This window comes from Gadus chalcogrammus, unplaced genomic scaffold, assembly GCF_026213295.1.
Source record: "Gadus chalcogrammus isolate NIFS_2021 unplaced genomic scaffold, NIFS_Gcha_1.0 GACHA070, whole genome shotgun sequence".
NCBI classification, from domain to species: domain Eukaryota; kingdom Metazoa; phylum Chordata; class Actinopteri; order Gadiformes; family Gadidae; genus Gadus; species Gadus chalcogrammus.
In genome coordinates, this window is record NW_026613505.1 from 255721 (window position 1) to 271219 (window position 15499).

The following is a 15499-nucleotide window of genomic DNA, read 5'->3' on the forward strand; positions in this document are numbered from 1 at the left end:
GTATTCGCCAACGTGTGTGAATGAATCCCCAGCAGTCTGGTCTCTCAAGCCTGGAACAGGCCTCGTCTTTTTGAGCGGTGCATTTAGCAGTGCCTCATCTCCACACCTATTGACATAGTTAGACACAGGTGTACTAAAGCCGGACATACCCTCAGACAACTGGCTTTCATTGTCCACAATGCTCGATGCAGAGTAGTCCGTGGTGGGCGAAGACCGGGGCGACAGGGTGCGAGGGTCCCTATACATCCAGTTAGCGCTGTTTGATCCTTGGGTATCTTCTGATGAGCAGTCCATGTTTGAACGAAAAGAACACTGACGACAATCTGTTGAATGCTATGACCCTACAGCAGGCGTCTCACCCCTTTTTAAACTATTTGAGGTACACACCCACAACACCAACCGGAAGTGCCGTCATTAGAAACACCCCGCCCCCCTCCCCCCAACCGGATGTTGATGTTTTAAAAAACCTACCCAAGTGGTGGTAAGTATTAACTACTAATAATCCTACTTTGAAAAGAGTCTGACAGGTGCAGGAATATTAATTGTGAATAGTTCAAATGCAAAACCCTCTCTAAGTTCATCTTCATGAATATGAAAAAATGTAGTTGGTTTTTATAATAATTTCCAAGAAATCTCTATCAAAGTGCAATCTTAATTTTATTTTTAAGTAAAAACAAAGCAATCCAATTTCTGTAAATTCATTGCAAATGAATGTATCTGAACTGTTCATGTATTGTCCATTGTTTTTTCAATGTTTCATTTCTGTTCATACAGATTTTGCTGAAAATGGCAAGCTTGTGAATATATTTAGGCAATATTCTAAGATGGAACTGTTTAATTGTTTTAATAGTTTAACTGTCTATTTAAATTGACCTATTATAACCTGTGCTGTAAATCTGTGCACTGCACAATAAAGCAATATCAAAAATATTTTTGGGGTGTTTTCAAATGTATTGTTAATTTAATCAAAATTAAACTACAGTAATTGTCAAGGAAAAGTACAGTTATATAAATGGTACTACTATTTAGCTACTGTGAGATAGGCGATAGTATACGTACACATGTAAAACAAGATTGCTTGTTTGAGAGTTGCCATTAACAGTCAAGAGATCAAAATATGTCTGTATACACCATATTACATAGATATAGATTTATTAGAATAAATAGTAGATTATTAAATTGGGTTATGTTTTTTATTTTTTTTAGTATGCCACCCTAAGATTTGCTGTGGCCCCCACTGGAATGATTTTCTGGAGGCGCCACTGTTTATGGTGTGTACCCCTAAAACTTCTGGTAATGCCCCTACATTATTCAGTTAGGGGCTACAGTGCTACTAGTGAAAAAGTTAGTCTGGAGCCCTGGAATGGATCGTGAAAGATGAATTGACTTACATTAGACCTTGGGAATACAAAAAAGGGCAATATGTATTCTATCAGGCATTTAGGGAATTTGTCTCACTGAACATTTTTCTATATATAATCTCCCTGTTAGCAATGATGCATCGAAGGATGACGGATCAATGGGACGGCTGTTCAATGATGACCATAAATCGCCCAATGGCAGAATGAGAATAATCCTTGTTGGAGGCAAACCTCATCTCTGTTTATTCGCGATTGACAATATAGCCTCAGGGTCAGAGATCCGATATAGCTATGGGGATTGCAACTGGCCATGGCGTACATTTGTAAGTAAATGTTATATACATACAGCAATTGTATTTATACACAAATATGACTTTCTCGAATGATATCAATCTTTAGGGATCAGCCTTAGAGCTACCCTTCTGGAGGGCCACCATCCTGCTAGTTTTCACTCTAACCCTAACACCAGTGAGAATTTGAAGGATGGTGGTTCTCCAGAAGGAGGGCTTGGCAGGGCCTAATATTGAGATTGAACTCACTGAAGTGAGTGTTTGAAGTGTAATGAAGTGTTAATGTTAAAGTGAGTGGGTTGATGGGCTGTTATCAAAAACCTAAATACAGCTACTTTCACAGTATAAAACTGTGACTGAATTTTTTGCATGCTAGTGGACTTGGCAATATATTAAACACATTCTCCTCATGAAAAGCTGCCAAGCCCTTTGCCTCAACCTGCGTCCAGCACGTCTGTCGAGACCCATGGATCCCTGATCTCTGAACCTCCAGCAAATGTACAGGTATGATCTCTTAATAAGTAGGACTATATAGGAGTACACACATTGTTTCACTACTCCCCCCATGTTATTCTTAGGCCCCGTACACGAAGGGAAAACGCAGATATTTCCACGCGGTTTGGCCTCTCATTTACACGAAAACGCAGTTTTTATCACAGAAAACTATCATTTCTAAAAACTCCGGCCAAAGTGGAGATTTCTGAAAACGCCGGTTATGTGTTGTCGTGTCAACGGGTAGAAACGGGGTTTTAGGTTCTGAAGCGTCACATTATGCGCCAGGAAATGCCTAACGTCATATGAGCGCCCTATGTTTACAGTTTGTTTGTTACAGGAAGACGCTCGTGTTATTCGTTGTTGTTGATTCTGAGGATTCTGATTGGCTTGCATGGCTTTATCCTTCTCCCTACACGGCCGCCCATAGGTTTGACATAGTTATGATGGCGCTCTACGGCGTATTTATGCGTTTTGATGTAAACGACAACTTTTTCGAAAACGATGTTGTGTGCACAATGTTATTTTTGAAAACGGAGGGGGGGAAATATTCGTTTCTATAAATACCCTTCTACGTATAAACTTGGCCTTAGATCCTAGACACATTTTTCCAGCAATGTTTAACCAAGGATAGTGTGAGATATTTATGTTTATGTCCTGAAATTGTTTTGCAATGAAATGTCTATGGCATGGAGTCCCTAGTTATTCACGTTGGTCTGACTTCAAGTATAAAAGTGTATTTATTATTACATACTAATACTATACTAATGCTACTACTACTAGTATACCGCCGCTTCTACCTCAATTTTTCCTACTACGACTACGACACTACTATGTCCCAATAGTCAGTGTTGGGACACTAACTAGGGTTAGATATGTACATTTTTCCTGAATTTGTTTTGACATGAAATTTCAATAGCATTAAGTCCTAGTTATTAAAATTTGTTTGACTACTCCTACTAAAACTAAACTACTACTATACTCCTGCTGCTACTTCTAACATAGTATTACTGTTATTACTTACCACTAAAATTACTATACTATTGAAATTGCTGCAGCTAAATGAATGTTTGAGTGTGTATGTAACATTATTTCCTTTCCTGTTTTCGACATTACATGGATTACAAGTGTGTGAGATATGTAGGTTTATGTCCTGGAATTGTTTTGACATGAAATGTATATGGCATAGAGTCCTAGGTTTTCACATTGGTCCGACTACTACTACTGCTAATACTAGGACTACTACTACTAAAACACTGCTACTACTTCACTACTATGTCCCAATTTTGGCACAGCCAAGCATTGTCTGAGATTGATATCAGTATGTTTAAATCCTGAAATTGTTTTGAAATGAAATGTCTATAGCAGGAGAGTCCTAGTTGGTCTGATTTCTACCACTTTTACTAATACCATATTAATACTGCAACTACTACTAATGCTACTACCACTACTGCTACTACTAATACTACAACTGCCACTACTATACCATTGCAAACGCCACTGCTGCTGCTACTATACTACTGCTGATTTACTACCGCTACCTCTGCTGCCTCTGAGTCCTAGTTATTCACGTTGGTCTGACCTCTGCTAGTTTTACTACTGCTAGTACTATTGCATCTGCTAATATACTACTGTTTTCTTCCTTAGGTGTCAGGTGACCTGGATATCTCGGATGACTATAGTGACAATAGTGATGAAGACTACATCCCAGATGCAGATGATGACTCTTCAGATAGCTCTTATAGCAAAGAGTTGAACGTTATTAATCCTGTGGGCCATAAAAGAGCAAGAATTGCATCACACAATCCAAAGGCCAATATATCAGTAAGCTTGAGCTGTGCTTCTTCAGAACCCATGGATAGTTGTAGCCCACCAGAGAAAAGCTTACCTTCTGTCACACCAATGCCAAAAGGGTCACCAACAAGAGCAAAGTATGGAAGATACAACAAAAAAGCAATTCTGTCTTTACTGTAAGAAGCCTAAATCGAAACAAGCAAGACACCTTGAGCATGTCCATTCCAGGGAGCCTGATGTGGCAAAAGCATTAAGCTTTGACAAAAAATCGCATGAAAGAAGGGTGCTTTTACGCATTCCGACAAGTAGAGGAAACTTTTTACATAATGCAAATGTGTCAAGCACAGGGACAGGAGAGATGGTGGCACGACGGCGGCCCATCAAAGCAAAAACAGCTGATGATTACAAGCACTGCATTCATTGTCATGGCATGTATGCAAGAGAGACATTGTGGAGACACATGAGATACTGTCCTTTGAAACCTGAAACTAAAGAACCACAAACTGGGAAAAAGAGGGTTCAGTCACTCCCTTATTTGTCCCTACCACCACCGGAGGATGTAAGTCAAGCTGTATGGAAAATTGCCTGTGAGATGAATAATGATGAGGTTGCATCCGTAGTCAGAGGGGAAAGATACATTTTACTTCTTGGACAGCAGATGTACAACAAAAGCACAACAACTTCTGGAAGAAAAGAAAACATACGTCAAAAGATGAGAGAATTAGCCAGACTAGTCATCACTGCGAGATCTGTGACACCCTTTAAGAACTTACGAGACTTCATCATGCCTTGCAACTTCCGTTATGTAATAAATGCAGTGAGATCTGTGGCTGGATACGATGAGGAGAGCAACTTATTCGGAATTGGGTCATTGGCAGTTAAACTTGGACATAGCTTAAAGAAGATTGCGAACATCATACAATGCAGTGCACTCATGGTAGGTAATGCCGAGGTTGCAGAGTCTGCTCGCAACTTCTCAACAATTTATGATAAACAATGGAATGAGTGCATTTCATCTGGGGCACTGAATACTCTTGCTCAAGCTAAATGGAACAAGCCTCAAGTCTTGCCTTTCACAGAAGACGTCAAGAAGCTCCACTCCTTCCTTGCCGCCAAACAGAAAAATGCAATGAGTGCCCTGCAGGTTGAGCCAAATTCCAGGAACTTTGCCATTCTTTCAAAAGTGACATTGACCCAGGTCATTCTGTTTAACAGGAGAAGGGAGGGTGAGGTTTCAAAAATGATGATGAAATTATATGTTTCTAGGGATCATACACAGATGCATAAAGACATTGCTTTGGGACTCAGTGCCTATGAAAATAAGCTTTGTGACTACTTTCAAAGGGTGGAAATACGTGGGAAAAGAGGGTGAAAGGTCCCCGTTCTGTTTGCCCCTCATATGGTTTCTGCCATAGACATCCTCATTGAGGAAAGGGCAAAATGTGGAGTACCCATGGAAAATGAGTACCTGTTTGCTCGTCCAGCTGCTGTTTTCGTGAGTATGCAAGGGCCTGTGGTGCAGAAAACCCAGGTACCCTCTCTTCTACCAAACTACGCAAGCAAGTTGCCACCTTATCTACCATGCTCAATATGAAAGAAAATGAATTGGATCAACTCGCCAGCTTTCTTGGGCACGACATTCGAATTCATCGGGAGTTCTACCGTCTCCCAGAGAGCACTCTTCAATTGGCCAAAGTCAGTAAAATCCTCATTGCCATGGAAAAGGGAAGACTGCCAGAGCTGCAAGGGGAAGGACTAGATGACATAATCATAAACCCACAAGGTAATTTTGGGGGGAAATATGCCTGATTCTCATTACTAGTTTACCTTACTTTAAAATGATACTATACATAAAGTCATATCATGCCTAAAACTTTGTGTAAGTGTCACTTAACAAAGCGGCCTGTGCTTTGTCAAATTAGATGAGGTAGACATGTCCAGTGGTGTTTCCAGCGATGAGGAGGGGTTTTCTGGCCTACATCAGACCCAGAACAAAATGAATCAAGGATCCTCTTCAATGCCACATTCCAAGGATGACAACCTGATTGGTAATCAAAACGTTTTTGAGCTACATGTAATTGGTATTTGTCTATTTGAGAGGGTAAAGGTCTAACTTAAGGTTTTCAGTTAAATTGTGTGACGCCATCTTATGATCCTATTTAATGTGTTAGATTCTTCCAGTGATGAGATGGAGTATGCTGACCTGCGTGCGATGCACAGTGAGAGGACTCAAGGTGTAGGGCGGAAACGTGAGTTGGGGAGCAAGTCTAGGTGTAAACCCCAAGAGCTGGTATTCTGCCTAGTAAATGTTGAGAGGCCCGGTCTTACATAGTGTTACTTGAACTATAGAGATAATATATTTTGGGCGTAATCATGAAGGGGGGGGTCATCATGATAGTGACTGACTTAAAGTAGCAGATTAAGTTATAACAAGGGAGTCCTCCTCACTGCTACAGAGTATAGATGTACCAACACAAATTCTACACTTCAGTGATATTTGTATTTATATTTTATTTGTGATGTATTCTGTATTGTTATTGTATGTGTTTCTAACATGAATATACACGCAAACAGGGTACAAGTTTCAAAAGCTATGTTGAAACAATTGTATGTTTAACATTCAATAATGCACATCTTGAGTTAAAGATTGAAACTTGGGCCATATTTAGGGTAAGGAAATGTACCTTAGGGTAAGGGAATGTACCTTATCTATTCACAGGGTCCCAGAAAAACCTTGAGAAAAGTCCTGATTCCACCCTACAAACCACCATGAGCCACACAAAACTAAGTAATAAAATACATTCAGAGTAACAGTGACAGTTGTTTTAGAAATTGAAAGAGGTCAATTGTATATTATGGCTTTGAATGATCATGGTCAATTGAGGTATCTACACAATTCCAGCGAAAACATTCTTGTTTGTTGTATGTTTCATACCAGGTGCAGATACTGCTGAAGTCAAAGCAATTGAAAGACATTTAATGGACCACATCAGGGGATGTAAAGTTCCTGGAAAGAGGCAATGCATGTCTTGTCTGTTGAGCGAACCCGTAGCACTGAAAAGTCGGAATTGGTCGAGCATAAAGTACTACGTCAACAACCGTATTGTTGCCCTGAAACGAAAGATGTGCCAGTAGGTTAAATGAAACCTTGAATAAAACATTCATTTGGATTAACTTGTTTGCGACATGGTTTGATTAAGTTGTACCCATAGTACCCTGATTTAATTTTTGTCCTGATTTGTTAGTTTGGATGAGAAAAAAATTGTGTGTGTGTATGCTAGTCCCAAAAGTAATATAAATCTGACAATGCCCCCATATGTGGGCAAATTTCATTTAATTGAAAAAAAGGACTTAAGTAAAATATAAATAGATGGCTATTATAAGGATTTTTTTTCCCCAGTGTTTGTTTCCATGAAAAGTTGGGACAAATGTCTGGACAAACACCAACAAAGTCAGGACATGTGGAAATGTCAGGACAAAATCATGGTTCTGACTTTTCTGACCATGCTAAAGTGATATTGGTGTAAGCGTGTGTACGTTTTTGCTCAACTGTGTGAACGCCAACTTGCGGTGACATTTAGAACTTTCAAACACTTTGCGGTCACGTGACTTTATGTCCTGACATTTCATGTTTTCCTGATCACACACTCCTTTTATAATAATAATAATAATAAATAGATTTATTATTATTATTATTATTATTTTATTTATTTATTTATATATACATAACGAATATATCCGATCCGAAGCGATAGCTGGCTGATAACAAATTTGCATTATATTAATACTATGCATGCAAAGACTACTACAACATTGGAGTCCTGGGCCCTGTACCACGAAGCTCGCTTAGAGGGTTAGCGAGGTATGTTGAGCTCCAAGCCTGGAGCTCCAAGCCCAATCTCTTTTAGCGTCGCTGTATTACCATGGTGACTTATGCTCGCAACCAAACCTGGTCGGGAGCAGTTTTTCGGCTTAGTCTAGCCAGAGATCGGCTACTTAAATCGGCGTGCGCAGCTTCCTAGCCCCTCCTCTGACATTGGCGTCACCATTTGTGGGTGTTCCCGTGGACCTCGGCGCACTTCTCATACAGGCGTCTCTCCGGAGACAGAGGGTTTTACGGGACAGAACCGATCCCTTGGCATTGTCTGACGATATTCCGATTTCAGACTTTATTGTCATTGTGCAAACAACGAAATTGGGGTTCTTCATGAGAGATACAGATTCTCATCAGAGGGTGTTCGTTATTTGATCGTCCTTTTGGACCTTATGTAGACAATGCTTACTGTTGCGCATTATGTCCCTGTGACAGAGTGCTAGAGTGGAGGTTGCGCGTCAGTCGTGAATTTCTGCGCGGGGGGTTCGACTCCCTAGTGACGCGAATTTATGTGAAGCTATGTTAAAAAGTCCCAATTCTCATGCATATGGAATACTTAGTCACTAAAGCTTATGAAATTATATTTTTGTGCTTATTTCAAATTTCAACCCATATTTTCAAGGCCGTGCTGGCACCACATCTATGGGGGTAAAATGCATGATAGACCGGCGAATTTGAACCCCCGGTCGCTGACGTTCGGGTCTTATACTAATCCACTACGCTACAGCCGCTAACTCTCAGCGGTTGAAAACATGCCACATGCCACATGCTACATTTCTTACATAGGGTGTATTTAAAGTGAATTCCCTAAATGATAGAATAAGGCAGGATGGACGTTGCTTATGCATTTTTAAATCATCATCATTCTATTTGGATTAATGGCGAACAATTCTGAATTTGGCATAGTTATTTTATAGACAATATGCATAATCTTTTCACTTATACGCATATAGACTGCTTGATCTATCGTAAAGGTGAGAAAAATGACGCAAAAAATGCCCCTTTCAAGTGAACGCGCACTGAACCTAAAGCAGAAAACCTGGTTCAACTAATTGAATCTAAAGTGAGCTTCGTGGTACCATTTAACTCTGATTGTGAGTTGCGGCTCTGTCGAGCCAGGTTTTCCCAAGAAAGCCTGGGTATGTTCAGCGAGGTTCGTGGTATACCCCCCTGGCAATGTTCAGCGAATAATGCTGCGTGATTGATTCGGACAAATACACGATTTCAACCCGTATGTAACTGTTGCCATGCAGTTCTGACAGGTACGGTTCGAAACATCGCCATAACCAAAATTGATTGGAGTAGTAGTGAGTGGAGAACTCTATATTTCTGAATGCCGGTATTTAGTGAAGTTATTTTTCTTTAGATACAGGCACCGTGGCAACTCTTCAAAGGACAATTCGGTGGACCACCATCATTCTGTTTGATTCCCACGCATAGGCGTCTTGTATTTTCACATTTGTTCGAGGCTGATTTTAGGGATAATTCCTTCCCCTCCACAATCATACCACAACGAGGGAAAATGGACTTGCCTCAGCCTTACCTTTCCCGCAAAGACGACAAGACTAGTGCCCTTGGGGAGAAGCACACGCCAGAACAAGCGGAGGTATGTTCATCATTATACTTGTGTTGATGTAACTATGCAAGCAATACATTGGTCCAATATTTCGTCACCTCAACCGCAATCTGTATGTATTACCGCGTTGCCGGATTAAAGTTTAATTAAATTTCACAATGTACCAGCTCTCGTTGTGAAGTATAGTCACCGCGCCATTCGTTTCAATGGGAATCTCGACGTTCTATACTTTCAACATAGAGTGTACATATTTATCATTTGAAATTCGTCCCAGCCTTTATACCAAAAATACTATTGGGTATATAGCATATAACCGCGTTTTCTGATTACAGTTTAATGTAACAGTAAGCTGATAACATCGCTGAAAACCGCAACTGCAAATTAACCACACGGAGATAACCATGGCAACCGGTCAAACAAACAATGTTGACGGTCCAAATATTAAAAATCGACTTTGATTCTGGAAAGAATAATCTAATATTCTTTCTGACCCATCCCTAATTAATATAAGGTTATATTAAGTTTTATTTAAAAGCGCACAAGGTGATATTACTCATTGACAGTGATGGACTGGAGGGTCTGGCATTCGGGCAAATGCCAGAGGGGCCGCGGCCTCTCGTGGGCCGTTTGGGCCGGCCAATCACGGGGCAGCATGCTTGTCGGGCAATAATGCAGCCGCTTCGTCGCAACGCGGCCCCACTTTATCTCTTGGCCCACTATCAAGCATCTATAGTGTTAAAAGCTGCAAATTAGCCATTTGTCTCTAAACCCCTATTCATTTTATGTAACAGGAAACTAATCAGTATTTATACCAGATATGAGTGTCTATATACTACAGTCATGGTTGCCCTTAATATTTACATCGGTCTACATTATTTTGTAGCCTTATTCAATCAGATGTTTAAAAAGTGCGTTGTTTGACATTGAAATTCAACAAATCTGCCTGTATTTTTTATTTTATTATTGGTTTACAAAAGTTATCTGAAGCAATGACTTCTGGGAATTTCTAAATCGAATCAGACCGCGTCTGCGTATTGGGGGTTGTTGGAAGTAGAAAGTTACCAGAGTCTGCTGAGGTTAGACAGACAGTATGAACTATGAATCGAGGAATTAAGCGACAGAAGGGAGGAGCGGAGAAAAAGAGAGCGAAATACTGGAAATTACTGTTGGCTGACAGTGAAAAATGCATCAGTTGTCCGTTGCCAGGCAACGGACAACAGATTACGTAAGGGGTTGTCTATTTTCAGGCAGGTTTCAATAGCCCTCATGTTGCCAAAGACGAAATAATATAATACAGATAACGGATCGCTAGATAACACTTGTTTTTACCTTATATTTGTATTGCATTTAATTGTTTAATCTAATTTAGCTAGTAAACTGAGTGTTGAATGTGTATCATAGTCTAGCTAGCTTGTGTTAATTTAATTTCCTTAATTAAATTTAGAGGATAGATAGATAGATAGATAGATAGATAGATAGATAGATAGATAGATAGCTAGATAGATAGACGTTAATAAATGTAATTTGTAAAATAAGTGTCTTGTCGCGCTCAATGAACGAGTTCGCGAATGTTCAAGAACCTTCCACGTCATTCGACGCGATCGACTGTTGCCAGGCAGGTTTGGAATGGATTACTATGGATGACGTAGGGCGGTACAATTTTCGCCCACTGTACAATTTTAACGTGACACCGCCAAGTGCAGCTTCAGCTAGTAGCACCAGCTCTAGCACTAATTTTCAAGACACTGAACAAACAGACCAGGGGCAGGGAGTAAGACAGGAGGACAATGAGGACAGTCAGTCTTTATGCATATTAAAGTTAGAGAGTTCATCACCAATGGGGCTACAAAACTGTGTGTTATTTCCGTGCATGTGAAGTTATATCTGTGTGTTGCGGGCACGCACGTCCCCGTGTGGGCCGCTGGTGGGTGAAAATGCCAGGGCCGTTTTTTAATCCCAGTCCGTTACTGCTCATTGATGAGCTTTTGAGTTACTAGTGTATTTATTATTGAACTGAGTATTTGCTGTTTGAATAGTTGGTGTGTACTCCCTTAATTGGATTCATCTTTTTCTAAATAGATTGCAAGCTCCCCTCTTCTTCCAGCCAACAGCAAGGTTGGAGAGGAGCATCGTACATCTTTTTGGGAAGTGGTTAGCACACCACACATCATGAAAGTACAGGTAAGGATTGATTTGAGAATGGTGGTTCTGTGGTTTGAATGCCATTTTGAAACTTGGTCCATATTTAGGGTAAGGAAATGTACTTCCTTATCTATTCACAGGGTCCCAAATTTTACCCTTATGTCCCAACATTGTTTAAACGAGGATAGTGTGAGTGTGTGAGATATGTATGTTTATGTCCTGAAATTGTTTTGCAATGAAATGTCTATGGCATGGAGTCCTAGTTATTCACAATGGTCTGACTAGTACTATTGCTACTATTACTACTACTATAATACTTCTACTATACTAAACTAATATTGCTACTACTCCACTTCCATATCCCAATATTGTTCAACCGAGTATTGTGTGAGTGTGAGGTATGCAAGTTTGTGCCTTGAAATCATTTGGGCATTAAATGTATATGGCATAGAGTCCTAGTTATTCACGTTGTCCTGACTACTACTACTGTGAATAACTAGTAGTGTAGTACTTCTACTACTTTGCTATTACTACTTCTACTGTTCCTACCACTACTACTACTTCTACTAGATTTGATGTTACTACTACTATGGCTACCGGTGCCGAATTTGATTCTGATGTCCAAATATTGTTACCTCAAGGATTGTGTGAAGTATGCAAGTTTATGTCCTGAAATTGTTTTGCCATGAAATGTCTATGGCATGGAGTCCTAGTTATTCACGTTGGTCTGACTTCAAGTTTAAAAGTGTATTTATTATTGAACTGAGTATTTGCTGTTTGAATGGTTGGTGTGTACTCCCTTAATTGGATTCATCTTTTTCTAAATAGATTGCAAGCTCCCCTCTTCTTCCAGCCAACAGCAAGGTTGGAGAGGAGCATCGTACATATTTTTGTGAAGTGGTTAGCACACCACACATCATGAAAGTACAGGTAAGGATTGATTTGAGAATGGTGGTTCTGTGGTTTGAATGCCATTTTGAAACTTGGTCCATATTAAGGGTATGGAAATGTACTTCCTTATCTATTCACAGGGTCCCAAATTTTACCCTTATGTCCCAACATTGTTTAACCAAGGATAGTGTGAGATATGTATGTTTATGTCCTGAAATGTCTATGGCATGGAGTCCTAGTTATTCACAATGGTCTGACTAGTACTATTGCTACCATTACTACTACTATAATACTTCCACTATTGTTACGTATTTTAAGAATCTAAGCTACCCACACATAGACCCAATGAAGCAGGACCAAACATATAAGCCGTAAATATTATACATAGCCACAAGGGGAGCAAGACCTTATTGAAGGCTGCTCCACCACAGAAGGCATCACCTGAAGAAGCCAAAGCCATTACGTCACCCCGGCCACGCCCACTAGGCCACGCCCACTTGACGGTCTCTACCTGTGGACTAGAGGTAGAGAGCGTCAGAGATTTTCAGCGACAGCCGCGGACAGTCACGGGCCTCTGCCCGTGGCTGGAAGTAGCTAGAGTTATTATCTCTCACACGTGTTCAACACGACTCCTAGACTTTCGTTCCATAGTCGGTTACCATACCGAAACATGCCTACTTTAACATACCTACCCGTGGTTAAATGTTGTATGGTGTATGTGATGTCTTTATGGGATTGTTGATAGACTGTATCCAATCCCGTCTAGATCAATGTTTGTACCACGTGGGAGACATTACCTGTGGTATGGTGAATGTACGGATGTAAAGCCAGTACAGGCCAAGATATTATTTATTACCGGCCACAAACGTTCCAAACTCTTACGGTGGGGTGAAGGATAGGTCAGGTTTTTAACGTTAATCTAGCTTAGTTGCATATTAAACCGGAGGCTAGGCCTTTGTTTGACCTGGATTTAGAATGGGATTGATTCCTTCCGGCCCGGTTCATGTGAAAATCAAATGTGCAATTTCGTATAGTGTAAAACGCAGCCGTGAGGCAAATTTACGCAGTTTTAAACCAACTGTTTTGTATGCAACTGTTTTGTATCTCCCCCCCCTCTCTCTCCCCCTCCTCTCTCTCTCTCCCTCCCCCTCTCCCTCTCTCTCTCGCTCCCTCTCTCTCCCTCTCGAACTCACTCGCTCACTCACCCACACTCTCTCTCTCTCTCTTTTCTGCAAATAGGTAGGGACTGCAAAGGTAAATCTTTTGTTAAGACTGCATGATCTCTGACCTGGGCAATAGCAGATCTCTCTCTCCCCCTCTCCCTCGCTCTCTCTCTCCCTCTCCCTCCCTCTCTCTCGCTCCCTCTCTCACCTTGACACTCACTCACTCACACTCTCTCTCTCTCTCTCTCTCTCTCTCTCTCTCTTCTGCAAATAGGTAGGGACTGCAATGGTAAATCTTTTGTTAAGACTGCACGATCTCTGACCTGGGCAATGGCAGATCTCTCTCGCTCTCTCTCCCCCTCTCCCTCGCTCTCTCTCCCTCTCGCTCCCTCTCTCTCCCTCTCGCTCCCTCTTCCTCTCCCTCTCTCTCTCTCGCTCACTCTCTCTCACTTTGACACTCACTCACACTCTTGCCATCTCCCCCTCTCTCTCTCCCTCCCTCCCTCTTCCTCTCTCTCTCTCTCTCGCTCTCTCTCACTTTGACACTCACTCACTCACACTCTCTCTCTCTTTTCTGCAAATAGGTAGGGACTGCAATGGTAAATCACCTCTCCCTCTCTCTCCCCCTCGCTCCCCTCTTCCTCTCTCTCTCCCTCCCTCTTCCTCTCTCTCTCTCTCTCTCACTCCCTCTTCCTCCCTCTCTCGCTCCTCTCTCTCTCTCTCTCGCTCCCTCTCTCTCTCTCTCTCTCTCTCTCAACTCTCTCTCTCTCTCTCTCTCTCATCTCTCTCTCTCTCTCTCTCTCTCTCTCTCTCACTTGACACTCACTCACTCACTCACACTCTCTTCTGCAAATAGGTAGGGACTGCAAAGGTATAAATCTTTTGTTAAGACTGCACGATCTCTGACTTGGGCAATAGCAGATCGCTCTCTCTCCCCCTCTCCCCCTCGTTCTCTCTCCCTCCCCCTCTCCCTCTCTCTCTCTCCCTCTAGCTCACAGACTCTCTCTCTCTAGCTCACACTCTTCCTAGCTGACACTCTCTCTCTCTTGCTCTCTCTCTAGAGATATGTTCTCTCTATCTCTCTGCAAGCACAAACTTATTGAAGGCAACAAGTATAATATTGACCTGGGTGCTCCTGGCTGTTTTGATTAAGGCAATGGTAGCCTGCACAAAGGGACCCCCGGGGGGTGGGTGGGTGGGTCGGTCCATAAATATATTCCCTTAAAGATCCATCTGTTTCAAATGATAACAATGTTTTGGCAGCTACTTATTCAGCCAATGGTGCAAGTATAATTGTCACATTTCACTAGTCAATAGCTGGAAGTATTATATTGTATATTTCATTCCAATATTTGAAGTATTTAGTTTGATTTTGATTTAAATATCAATATCTAGATCATGACTACAGTTTCCGCACGCTCATTAAAGTGCCCTCATCCTCTAAGAATCAATAAATCCATAGCAATAAGTTGAAAACCATCGGTAAAGCAATAGTTTCTAGACACATAATATTTTGGCTATAATTTTGGAACTAATAGCATTCAACATCTATGGGAGAACAATATTTATGTATACATGTGATAATATCTGTAAATCCACTTTATTTGTACAGACATATTACTTTTGGGCAACCAGGAAGGTTCAATATGGAATACTGAAAAGTAATTAACAGTTGTACAATCTTGTAACTCTCCCACTCTTTCTCTCTCTGTCTGCCTGCCTGTCTAAAGGTAGGCCCTCCCTCACCCCCTCATGAAGACACCTTCCCCCCCCCCCCCCCCCCCACAGAATAGCTTTGCCTTTAATGCCCCACTCTGGCGTCGTTTTGAGTACTCGTCGTTAACGATTGTTCATGGTTATAGGTGGGAGGCAAGGTCCTCCACTATCGGTCTCTGTGAAATAGTTCGTTGCTCCGT

General features: G+C 41.3%; 1 protein-coding gene across 2 annotated transcripts; it reads left to right on the forward strand.

Moving 5' to 3' along the window:
- Positions 1–3236: 3236 nt before the first annotated feature.
- LOC130378201 (uncharacterized) lies at positions 3237–6313 on the forward strand. Of its 2 annotated transcripts, none has more exons than XM_056585087.1 (2): positions 3237–5985; positions 6109–6313. In XM_056585087.1, exon 1 carries the CDS (start codon positions 4077–4079, stop codon positions 5307–5309), a length of 1233 nt encoding a protein of 410 aa, XP_056441062.1. In that variant the 5' UTR covers positions 3237–4076; the 3' UTR covers positions 5310–5985; positions 6109–6313. The 2 variants fall into 2 exon arrangements, with proteins under 2 accessions (XP_056441062.1, XP_056441063.1); XM_056585088.1 differs by having other exon boundaries at positions 3237–5720; positions 5860–6313.
- The last annotated feature ends 9186 nt before the right edge of the window (positions 6314–15499 follow it).